Below are 12862 nucleotides of genomic sequence, written 5' to 3'. Positions count from 1 at the left end.
GGGAAAGAGAACCACCAACTACAGGAGATGGCTAGGAGGCTGCACGTAGCTTCAGCACCGCAGTTTTATACTGTTAATGGACAAGTTACTGACTTCCCCAAGGAGTCCTTTTGTGAGCTTCAATTCAGGATTTGAGGACACACCGATGTTTGGGGCCAAAGAATTAACATTAAAGTGTCACAGAAATGATTAAATATCATGCTTCAATCTCTCCCCTTCCACATTTATTCCTACACGAGCAAAAGAGAATCCTACTCTACAAAATACATTTTTAGTTCTACCAAATACAAGTCTTTAAGTAAAAAGAAATGTTTTCTTCTTTGAAATTATGCAGATACCAGTAGACTAAGTCATCCTAACTAACTTTGGACAGTATTTTATACACAGTTTGTTTAATGCTATCCTGTAAATATCACCAAAAAAAATTTAAACATCAAGGTACATGATCTTACTAGAGCGCATATTGTAGTAGTTTTTCCTGTTCCAGGCATACCCACAATAAGCGTGTAGTCCTTTGAAAGCAGCACTTGTTTCATTGCCTGTTTCTGAGGCTTATTTAGACCTTTAAGAAGAAAAACCAAAATGAAATGTCTATACTTCATAAACTTTGCAATAATTGCTAAAGCTAATCAAACAAAATCAGTTTCCTCCTCTACTAAAGCCCTTAAAGAAAAGAATAGAGCAGAGTTAAATCTGTAGGTTCTAATGAAGTAATGATATTAAACATAATACACAAGACATGTAGTACAGGATCTACACTACAGTCCTAGAAATAAATCATTAAGACATTTTTATTCTTAGACCTTTTGTAACTTTTTTTCCAATACCCTAAATAAACACCTCCATATATCATGTATGGGCATTTCTATTTTATCATACCCACTTTCATGTTCAAACATGCAGCTCACAGCAAAGAGAAACGAGTTGCACATATAGCAGCATCTTGTCTAGAAGAAACTTTACATCAGAGCTTTTTCCCCAGTCTGATGCAAATAAGCAGCACATTCCAGCTATTTGGACTAGGCAAAGCTTATTAAAAAAAATCTTCTGCCTGAATTTTTATAAAGTTCTATTTGCTTAAAAGGAATTCAGTTAAATTTCTGTTTTCAGACAACTCTGTCAGAGAACAATTAAATATTTTCAAGTATGAGACACTGCGACGTACCTAAATAATTTTCCTTTTTAAAAAAGAAAGTGTCCCACAAAGCATCACACGCTACAGAGCAGCCAACAAGTCAGCAAGAATGAAGAACGATTATACAAGTGAATGCTTACACCAAAGCCCATGTCCTTCCACTCCCTCAAAGTCCGCTTCCTCTATCTCAAGAGCCTTCTCTGTTCCTGCCTTTTAATCATATAGCACTCTGTTTGAAACTGCAAGCTGCAGCAACTAACAAAAGTGAAATAAAATTGTAAACAAGTATCTGGTCAGGTCTTCCAACTAGTTCAAGAGTAATTTAATCACAGGAAGACATGCAAGGTAAGAACTTGGTTTTTAATTTTTCGGCAGAAAAAGTTATCACTGGACCCCAAAGTAGGAAAAAAAACTACCAGTGTGACAAATGCTTTGGCTATAGAGATGTACTACTAAACAGAGGATTTTGGAGAAAGCCACTCTGTACCCTTTAAAATATTTGCAACAGTTTCCTTTGCTTCTGGTGGAAGTACAGAGCTCAAATGCTGAATAAAACGTGGTTTGTGGAAGTCAATTATCAAGTTGCGGAGCCTTTCACTGTGGATAGATAAAAAGAAAAAGTCACCAGTTGAAAAACCTTATCTGAAAATACTGGAAGTATGAAATTATTGTGATTTTTCGTACCTGACTGGGGAATCTTTCATCAGTTTAGAAAGGTTTTCAAAAGGGACTCCTATACCATAATCTCCTTCTTCATGATCCAACCTAAATATTGTGTTCTTGGGGAGCTTTGACAAATTCCTGAAGGATGACAGTAACAAGGATAAAATAATTGTGTTTACAAGCAGTATGTTGATGATTGAAGACTTATTACTAAGTGTTAAGTGATAGCTTCCAGAGGTCCCAGAGTGAAGCAATAGCTAGAAGAAACACACTATTAACTTATCTAAGTAAAACAGAGCCCAATTTAAAGACAATATAGTCTGAATAATTAAAGTTATATTCACACAGTAATCACTCCATATAGTCTCATGTCAGACACATAAGTAAGTGGAGTTTGCAAGCATGCTTTTATTCAAACAACCTGGTTAAATAGCCAGGCATATACACTGACCAAATATTGACATTTTCAATCAAGATAAGAGAATTTCTGAAGGGTACTTCTCCAAGCCCAGCAAGAAGAGTCAGAACATGTCGCATGTCAGGGCTTTTTGGAGACCTAGAAGTTCCCTTCCTGAAGCCAGCACCATAGTGTCTTCAAACAGATATTTTTCCTTTTGTTCTATTACCTGCCCAACAAACAGGAGACTTTTGTCACACTGACTTCTCTAACATAGCCAGTAGCCAAACCAAGTAAACCATTTTCCTCTCCACTCACAACCACGCGATCACCAACCAATAGGTTTGTTCCAGGTATGGCACCATTTCTACGTCGGAAAAAATGTAGATACTGTCCCTCGGAAATTTCCTGCACTTCATCAACTCTGATCATGTTTCCAACACAATCTCCAGCCTTCTCTCTGAAGATATTAGAAATATATTTTAATGTTAAGATCCTCTCAGTAAGAAAAATAGTTAAAAAACCCAACAAAACACAAGTAAAACAAAAAAAACCAAACCCATACCACACACAACCAGCCACCAAAACACAACAACCAACCTCCCCCAAAAATCCCTAAAGCAACCAAAAAAATAACGCAACCACACACAATAAAAACCAGGAAGACTTACAAAGTGACAAATAGTCACTGTACAATAGCCACTTTGACCAGAAAAGGATTGTAAGAATATGTAGAACCCTTGTATTTGTTCCAAGAACAGACTCTAAAATTTAGGCTGAAGTTATCTATAATTTCCTGTTAAAAAAACATACTGAAATGTACAGATCTACTTCACTAAGATGTTCCATATTTGCTCATGGAATTGCTTGTTTCACTTAAAACAACTCAGCTACCTTTTGCTTCTACAGAGGCCTTGAAATGGGCCTACAAACCATCAATTCTTTTTTCCATAGCTGCTGGACTAGGTGATGTATAACATGCTACTTCAGCCAACAAGAGCCCTAAATCTGCTTTTATCCACGTTCATAGCCACACTCAGGGGTATGGTCCAAAACACATAATTGTTTGTTAAGTAAACCCTCAGGAAAGCAGCACAACGAACTGGGCACACAGTCAGCACCCAGCCTCAGTGCCCACAGACACAAAAAACCCCACCAGAATTATGCCACTTTTGCTTCTGAAGACTGAGGCTGCAATTTGCTGCTTCTCATGTGTGACTTAACAACAACAAAAAACCACCATATTGCAAATACAAAAGCAGTAAATCTATTAGGTTAATGTCTCCATTAGGTCACATCTCACAAAAAGCCTACCTATGCTTTCTACAAGCACTAGAAAACATCTAGTTTGCCTTGTAGTGAAAACACAAGTTGATACTGCCTCATTTTTAGTTACTGAAGGGACTGCCATTTGTACCAGGTTAGAAATTGCATCTCACCTTTCCAAAGAAGGTATCATCCATATATTTTTATATCCCTTTTTACTCTCTCCACTTTGCAGCTCCAAGGTTAACATTAGATACCACAGGCTGAAATATTCTAAGTGGGAGTGTTTCAGGTGCTGGGTCTCTCTTTCAATAATGGGTACCATAGCAGGAGGAAAAGACACACTGGCCATCTTTTGTTCTACAGCTCTGGGAGTACAAACACACACAGGAAAGAGTCACCTCGTTTCTTCTTTTCTTGCAAGTCTATACGTACATAATGCCAGGCTAAATATATACTGTAACATACCAGATAGATTAATCTATCATAATCGAAATAAAGTTGAATCTGTATCGTTTGTTAATTTTAACGATCTCATATTAGTAACTTCACATCATCTCTATGATTTTGAATTATTAAGGATGAGAAGTTCGTCAAAGACCAATTAATGACATTTCAAAGATAGTACTGTATAAATTTAGATAGTTGATCTTTTATTCTTTTTTGTAACATGAATACTATACTGAGATTTAACTAAGCAAAGGGGATTTAATAGTTAATACACAAACAGACTTCAAGTCAATTTATCTCAAAACTAAATATCAATAGACATTATACCTAATTACATATACAAAATGCAAGCCAAGAGAAAAGTTAGACCAGGAGTGAACAGCTACCCAGTTAGTAATAATCCTGTTGCTATAACAACTGAATATTAGAAGTAATATTTCACAAAAACTAGTTTACAAAACATCATGTATGCCCACAAAGCCAGCTCCCTCAACATATACTTTTACCTCTACAGTTTTAAAAACAATCAGGCATTATATTTACACAAGATCACCCCAAAAGCCCTTCTGTTCTAACATATCTCATTTGATCTCTTCAGTATACAATTCTGGTTCTGTTCTTTTTATGCAACACAAAGACAAGACTAAAGTTTAAAACAGTTTTTAAATCTATTAAATAACTATGTGAAATTTTTTCAAATATTTGCCCGTGATGACTTTTTAACAGGAAAAGTAATAACACTTCAGCAGAGTAATATCAATGTATCATTACTTGTGTGACACCTTACAGGGAAACAATCTCCTACAGAGTCCAAGTGAAAGAGTTGTTGTCCAGCCATGACTCAGCCTCAAAAGACCGCCTATTTCAAAGAGTTGCAAGAATATAGCTTTTTAAAATCATAATTATTAACTTCAATATAACAGATATCTGTTATCGTCACCAAGTATTTTATTGAGACTTATCTCGGATTTTGTCTGGCAGAAAGTGTACCCAAGCAAGCATCCTGAGTCTCCACAAGATCGGGGACTTGCACTATAAAAGTCGCAATGGAGTCTACGGAACATTGTTTTGGGGTGCAAGAGTCCTCAACAGAGAAATAAGAAACCATGAACCACAAAAATGAAATCACAGTATCAAAAGCTACAATTATGCAAGTTTATTTAAAAACACAAGTCAAACTTTTTTTTACCTGCTGTATAGAAAGCAATTGAGTATTTGGGAGCAGTATTTACAGGCTTGACTGTCATCAGTTACAGGAGGCAAAGCAGCAAGCTGTGACTGCTGTCTTCCCACAGCAGATTTACATGTACTGTGCATTAAGTAGAAAGCCACATGGTTTCTTAGCTTCATTAATTCTGCCAAGAAAAGAACAAACTAAGCTGATGTTTTTGAGTTTGTTTGTAATAATTTCTAACTCAAAAGTAACTAGCCATCAACTTTAGTCAGCTAAGAAGTGAGTATTCATGTAGCAAAGTCCTAGTGGGGTATTAATAATTAATTTTTTAGCGTAAGATTACTGGAATTAGTAACATTATAATGAGTGATACATCTCTAAGTACAGATATGTTCATGAGAGAAAGCCTTACAACTGTTACTATAAGTGTTTTATTTTAATTAAGATAAGTAGGGTTTCTGGGGATGGGGAACAACTTTACCTCTTCGGTCCATGCGCGTTCCAGAAACGGGGTACATAGTACCAGTTTTAAGGTAAAGAAGAAATCCGGCTTCAGGATCTACTCTCCGTTCCAAATTCAACAACGTATACAGAATAACCTGCAAACATTATACATAAACTTATTACAATGTATTAAAACCAAACCATGATTAGGCAGCCATTCCTATCACAAGTAATGTAGAAGGCTTAAGTAATAAGCACCTAACCAAGGATTTCATTAAAAGGCACCTTCCTTAACAAAAGCTTGTAACAAAGCTGCTACTTCTAGATCAGGCCAGCTATCTGGAAAGACACTAATTCCTGAAGCAGTTTGCCTTAACCTAATACTCCAATGTAGTAAAGAGAGACCAAATAACAGGTATTTCAGGATAAAAAACTGTAAGTGAGTTTGAAAGTGGTAAACGTATATATCTCTCACTCCTCACTTCATTTTCATGTCATATCTGCAGCTTTGGGCATGCCAGGATCTGCCATCCATAAGTCTCGATTATACCATATACAAAGCATTTCACATTCCAAAGACAAAACAGGTCACCTAATAAAATAAAAAAGTATACATAACCATTGATAGTGAAATTAGACATTTGGGGTTTTTTTGTACCTGACTCCTGTGCTCTATAGAGTTAGATTCCTTGCCAGACTTGAGCTCTAATGGCATTATCCTAGACTGTACTCCAGACTGGCGATGGATTTTCACCCTGGCTGTAACATCAATCTTTCCCTTCAACCCAAACCTGGGAGACCAGATATTCTCTTCAATGTCCAAGATATCTACAATCTCTATCTTAGAAGAGAAATCTTCTGTTTTTTCACTACTTGACCTAGGAAGAAAATTAAATCAGAAGTTAACAATTTGCCTTAATTCTTTATATTTAAATATTGAAATGTGTTGCAATTAAATATTCAATATTTTTGCATTTTGGATACTCTTTAGGCACTAGGTTTAGAAAGACAGTGCATCGAGTCTCACTCAAACTATCTTCCCATTTCTTAATTCCCATTAAGAAAGTTACTTTAAATTGCAGATTGGCAGGTAGTTTTTGCTCTTCAACTAAATTTTGAAGTTAAAAAAGAATCTTAAACTGTTTTTAATAGTTTTTGGTCTTTTCTGAGTAACTACACTCTAAAACACTTTGTTTCTTCAAAAAGTTTAATGATATACAGTGGAAAGTAGCATACAGATTTTACTCAGACTTGCCATTTCACTGAAACTTTAACACACTATGGCTATTACCATTAACAGCAAGAAGCCATAGACAAGAAGAGCTCGGCAGCAGCTGAGTAAAATCACCATTTCACTGATAAACTGTTATCTTAGTGAAGAATTACATTTGACTGAAATAGTTTCACATTCTGATTTGTAGTCTTGGAACATATTTAGAGTAACTTCTAGCTTAGTTAGTAGATCAAATATGCTTGCTTTTCTAAGTACGAAAATTTCTAATTTGTACCACACTGTTTACAAGGATTTTAAGACCAACAAGATTTTTATGTCACTTCACCCTCAGTCTTGTCTTCCCCAGTACTCACAATGACAGCTAAACATGCGGCTTTCAACATTAGCTATTTTGACAGTAAGGCCATGTATCAGCTCCATATGACTGAACAGATTTGCATTAAAAGTGTTGTTCTAAAAATTAAAAGCGAACCAAACAAGATAAACAACTTAGAATGGTTTAGACTTTTAATTCTGGCTTCTTACAGTTTCAGTTGCATTTTATTCTGGTTAGCTGGATTGTGCATGAAGTCTTCCGCCCATTTAAAAAACGACGGCAAATATTCTTCCACTTCCTGCATTATTTCTGTTTGTTTCAGATTTAAGTGATACCTAAAAAATAAAGCCATGCTCTTTAAGGAGAAAGAAATATTAGATTCGCTGCTGGTACTAACAAGATTTTGCCTCAGGTAGAAACAAGATTAATGGAAATAACTGTCAAGTTTAAATACATATCTATAAATGGTAGCTAATGACAGATTCATTAAGGTTCAACTCAACTGATTAATTCATAGAATTAATGAAAATAATAGAACTGCAAGAAAGGCATACCAGACTCAATTTTAAAATGGCTATTCCTAAGCTTTAGGCAAAATTGGAGACATTTTAAAAAAATATAAGCGAAGCCATTTGCTTTTTGCCTGAATACACTGATCTGCTACATGTTTTTCACATATATTTTGACAGGCTTCAGACCATTTTAATTGGAAAGGAATGGTGTTCCTCTGCAGTTGCTACAGTTACGAGCACACAAGAAAGCAGAAGTCTCAAACAGAATGCAATCATGTGGCATTAGGTTCAGTCCTGGCGTTCACTGGAAACGATGTATTTCTCTGTTGCTGTAGAATAATGACAAGCGAGTTTTGCACAAAAAGGTTCATACAAGTTCAAATGACCAGAGCTAGCAGACTTATGTAACTTACTTTTCAATCCCAACAAATACTAGCCTACATATGCAAAGAGGAATTGCAAATTACCCGTTTCAGAGAGGCCCAGAGGGACACAAAAGCCTTTAAGTAATCTTAGCACTCACAATTCAAAATATCTACCCTCATAACAGAGCTGGAGTAATACATTTTGTTACATTTTTAACTTCCAACTCATCTGAGGCCAAGAGATACTGACATTACCCCAACATAAAATTTATAATAGTCTAGATATAATATTTTTTTTTTTACATTACTTGAATTAGATTTTAATCAAGTCTGCAGTAAAATGTGAAAACTGACAGCCATTCATCTTGTCATTTTCTGATGGAAATATGAAGACTATTTATTTGGTTAGCATTTCTATCAGCTTTGCAGAGAAAGTAAGTTAGTTGAAGGTCCTCTAGCAACTGAGCCGTTATGTTTCCTCATAAAGCATATGAAAATATCAGACATCTCAATGCTTGGTCACTCACAAGTTTCAAGTTCACCTCCCGAAGACCAAAATTAATAACGCTTATCACATTTAACTCAGCTTTGGGAGATGCCTGGAAATGTAATGTTACAGGCACAAACACTCCAACCTGCTTGGCCTCAGAGGAAAAAAAAAAACACAAACAAAAAACCAAAAAAACCACACAACACACATGCATAGTTACACCAGAAGCATAGTTCAGATCTACAGAAGTAGCTCATCAGGGAAGGCAAATTAAATTACATTATGGAACAGGGAATTATCCTACTAAAAGCTCATAGAATGGTTTAGGTTGCAAGGAATCTTGAAGATCATAGAGTTCCAACCCCACTGCCATGGGCAGGGACACCTCCCACTAGAATACCCAAGTTTCATTAAGCAAGGTCATTTGGCAGAATATTCTCCCAATAGTAGCACTACATTTTTAAAATGAGAAATTTATCTGCTAATTCTAGTGTTCCTACCCTGTCTTCCAAATACAAAAGACACCTGCGTTGCTACTTACATTTCTTTGAGATACTTTTGTCCATACACAATTTTATTTGCTAGTTCTTCTACTTTTTCTTTTGCCAAGTTATTTGTTACCGACTGCTGGAAAATTTCATGAAGAATTGTACCAATGAGTGTTTGGCGCGAACCAGACTCTGAGCCCTGCAACAGATGTTATATGATACATATATACATATACACACATGAAAACTTATACCCACTTCATGCCAACTTTTCTATAAAATTTCTGGGGTTTATTTGCTGCATATGATGGACTGCACCTATTTAATTGCAAGATCATTACAGCTTGCACCTCACTAATTAATATCCATTTAAACCTGACTGTGAAAACAGCCAAATTGAAATGGGTCTCTCCTATTGCTTAATCACTCATTTTTATCCCAACTCTGACAACGTTAGGATACAATCCCTATGTGATTGACAGGCGAGAGAAACAGAGGCACAGATTAAAGTGAATTTTGAGCAAGTTTTGCCTGTGGGCAGTATTAATAGCAGTATTTCTTAATGCGAATGCTTACTTTTACTATCTTACGGATGTTATTTTTTGCATGAAGCGGTTTCCTGTGCATTACCAACTCACACAAAATTATTCCACTTCTAGAATCACAGAATGATTTAGGTTGGAAGGGACCTTGAAGATCATTGAATTCCAACCCCCCACCACAAGCAGGGACACATCCCACTAGACCAGGTTGCTCAAAGACCCGTCCAGTCTGTCCCTAAATACCTCCAGGGATGGAGCTGCCACAGCTTCTCTGGGCAACCTGGGCTAGTGCCTTACCACTCTGAGAGTGAAAAATTTCTTCCCAATATCTAATCTAAATCTACCTTCTTCCAGTTTGAAGCTACTCCCCCTCGTCCTATCACTACATGCCCTTGTAAGAAGTCCCTTCCCAGCTCTCCTGTAAGCCCCCTTTAGGTACTTATCACCAAAATGGCTCAGAAGCCCATCTAACTATCACCAGGACTAAGCATTACAGGCTCCTAAAAACTGAAAGCGGTACTAAGTTACGACCTCCGCATGAGCCACCACCAAACAACTGGAAATCTAATCACTGTGGTTTAAGTACTTACTGGTATCTTTCACAGACCTGGCACTTGAGTTGCACTCACAACTGGTGAGTGGTGTTACCCCAGAGTCAGGGCCCTCTGCATTGTCCCTTCTAAACGATTAGTTTACTCCCATTACTCCTCTCATGAAGGGCTGACACCATTTCACAGTCTTAATCTCCTGTACTTAATTTTCTTGTTTCAGTCATAGGCTCCCAGCCAGCCTGCTTACCACTCCATTACGACTCCCTTGCCCGTTTGGATTTATATTACTACCATGTCTGGAAGTTTTCCTCAGCTGAAACTGGCAGCTGTTGCTTCTCTGCCAACCACATATCAGCAAGGACACAACCACAAGAAACTTTTCCAAGTTTCAGCAGCTGGATTCAGATTTCAGAATCAGCCCACACTTATTCTTAACCGAATTGGCTGATTTTTTCAGAGGCTTTGAACTTGGCCAAGCGTGCTTATGTTTTCATATGGTTGACAAGAGGCATATCCCTCACAAAGGATTCATATACACACAAAATGTGGCAAGAGGTTATCAAAAAACTGGCCAGAATTTTAAGTGGGAAAACCACTTCTTTGTCCCATTAGCTGTATTAAGAATACAGGATTATTTCAGCCTCAACTCTCAAAAAACACAAGAAATTCAACCAGAGACAGACAGTTTCCATTCCAAATTATTCTATGTTGGAAATACTATGAATAGCTAATAATGACATTTTGTAATACAGCACCACAGCCAGTTTTAATATTGAGCTAAACCACCAGTCTCAATAGAACAGTAACCCAATTAATACGCTTGATGGTCTAGAATCAACACTTACCCGAAACCTTTCACTCAGCACTGCTCTTCTCATACATCGAATACTATTCGATATTGTAGTGCCGGAAAGCAGCAGATCTGGGTAAAGAACCAGATATCCAGACTGATCGCTTATGACCCAGGTACTGGAGTTACATTCCCCTTCCAAATGAATGATGTCTCCCGGAACAACCGGAATGGACTCCCTGTAACACAATACATTTGAACCACTGTTTGCAAACCACAGATACAATGTATTAGAAATTATACCTTAATATATCAGATTCAACACGCTTTGAAACAGGAGAATATTGTGATTCTTTAAGAAGGTGACCTAAATAAATTCTGAAAGTGAATAAAGGAATTTTTACTGACAAAACTTCAAAAATTTCAAGTACAGGACCATGCATCAGGATAGCCTGAATGTAGGAAAATCCTGTTGACTTCAAGTCGTTACAGATCCATGTATCAAGCCATTTCAGCATTGTTGTTTTATATTGCATACTACTTTTTCATTACATGAGATGTACCTTTTTACTTAACAACTCTACTTGTTTCAGAATCTCAGCAAAATCTAAAGATATTTTTATTGTTTAGAAATTTCAGGGCTTGAGATCTTTGATATTTCTTCCTTCAAGAAATGGAGTCTTATACTTTTCTCCCATCTTTCAGGCTCGCATGGAAAAATCAAAAGTAGTGCCCAATAGCACATGTATAGCCACATGTTTCAAAAGACTAAGCTATTTTTTTCTTCTGTAACACCCCATGCAATGCACAACCCCCCAAATTAGAATCCTATCCTTACTTGAAAAACACTTTTGCAGTAGAGCTCAAGCTAAGATGATTTTAGCAGACTCTGTAAAACCCCACATTTCACAGACATAGCTTTGTACACTTGTATGTACAATGAGGGTACATCATTTAGAAGAACACTTCTAATTGTTGCAAGACAATACTTAAACAAAATAGCCTGCTTAAGAGTTTCTTGTCTCGCTGTTTGTTAGTACAAAGACACATGAAAACTTTAAGGTACCAATATCCACTCAACACAAGTTACATGACATCAGTTCTCTCAAGATAAATATCCATTACACTAATATACTGCTAATATTACATTAGATGAAGGTTGTTTCAGGATTTCACATCACTTTTAAGAGAGTAAAACTCATCTCAAAGGCAACACAAAGAAAACTGACTTAATAATCCAGTATGTCATCCTCTTTTCAGACATCTACATTTCTGTATGAATTACCAGCCATTCCTAAGAATGCACAGTTCTGTATCACCCAGTGACTGAGATGCTGTAATTGTCAAGTGTTTCTCAGGGTCACTTCCGTTTCTCTGTATTACGCTGACTTCCAACACACGGTATCTGTTGTTCAACCCATTCTTAAGTACTGTGTCAGGGGAGTCAGTCGCTTTCTTCTGAAAACTGAAGTAACAACTCATTAATGAAGAGACATAACACTATATGAAAAGAAAACAGCCAACCCATATACGAGAAGAGCGGAAGCTTCAAGTATAAACCCAACTTTAACCTTCTTCAATTTTTATATACGTTTAGTGTGATTTTTTTAGTTCTATACAAGTAGACTATACATAGGAAATTTTCTCTCTGGTAATATTTCCACATTGTCTCTTTGGATGACAGGGATGAAAAACAAACTTTTGGACATATGAGAAATAAGGAAAGAAACATAAATATTAGGTAAGTTGTTATTTATTGCAGCTAGTGCTTCCTTTTGGTGCCCATGTATTTGTATTCATTTAGAAGTTAATTATAACAGTACAGCAACCCTGCGCTTGTGAGAAAGCTTGTATCTCTTTGGACACTGCAAAGCACATAAGAATTCCCGCAATCACTCAAGTACATCAAACTCCACACGCACACACACACACAACTTTAACCTCAACACAACTAGAAAACTGATATTCAAGGTTCAGTTTTCCTCTAGCCAATGGACAAGATTTCCGACAGAGCGGTCAGGCCAGACACTCTCCTGACGCCGTGC

The 12862-nt window shown here is 36.7% G+C and overlaps 1 protein-coding gene across 1 annotated transcript in view; it reads right to left on the bottom strand.

Annotated features, from left to right (window-relative positions):
• DNA2 (DNA replication helicase/nuclease 2) overlaps positions 1-12299 on the bottom strand; it is a 20505-nt gene extending 8206 nt beyond the window's left edge. Inside the window, exons 1-12 of the mRNA XM_009894018.1 lie at positions 12103-12299; positions 10873-11056; positions 8988-9133; positions 7289-7414; positions 6188-6407; positions 5567-5684; positions 5101-5266; positions 3635-3829; positions 2425-2655; positions 1820-1936; positions 1623-1732; positions 453-562 (exon numbers count right to left, since the gene is read on the bottom strand). Coding sequence (XP_009892320.1) covers positions 453-562; positions 1623-1732; positions 1820-1936; positions 2425-2655; positions 3635-3829; positions 5101-5266; positions 5567-5684; positions 6188-6407; positions 7289-7414; positions 8988-9133; positions 10873-11056; positions 12103-12299 — 1920 coding nt within the window. The remainder of the gene's footprint in view (positions 1-452; positions 563-1622; positions 1733-1819; positions 1937-2424; positions 2656-3634; positions 3830-5100; positions 5267-5566; positions 5685-6187; positions 6408-7288; positions 7415-8987; positions 9134-10872; positions 11057-12102) is intronic.
• Positions 12300-12862: the final 563 nt, after the last annotated feature.

The sequence above is a fragment of the Charadrius vociferus genome, unplaced genomic scaffold (assembly GCF_000708025.1).
Source record: "Charadrius vociferus isolate BGI_N301 unplaced genomic scaffold, ASM70802v2 scaffold611, whole genome shotgun sequence".
Classification (NCBI taxonomy): domain Eukaryota; kingdom Metazoa; phylum Chordata; class Aves; order Charadriiformes; family Charadriidae; genus Charadrius; species Charadrius vociferus.
Note: the sequence above shows the minus strand (reverse complement) of the source record. Positions and strands in the feature narration are given on the sequence as shown.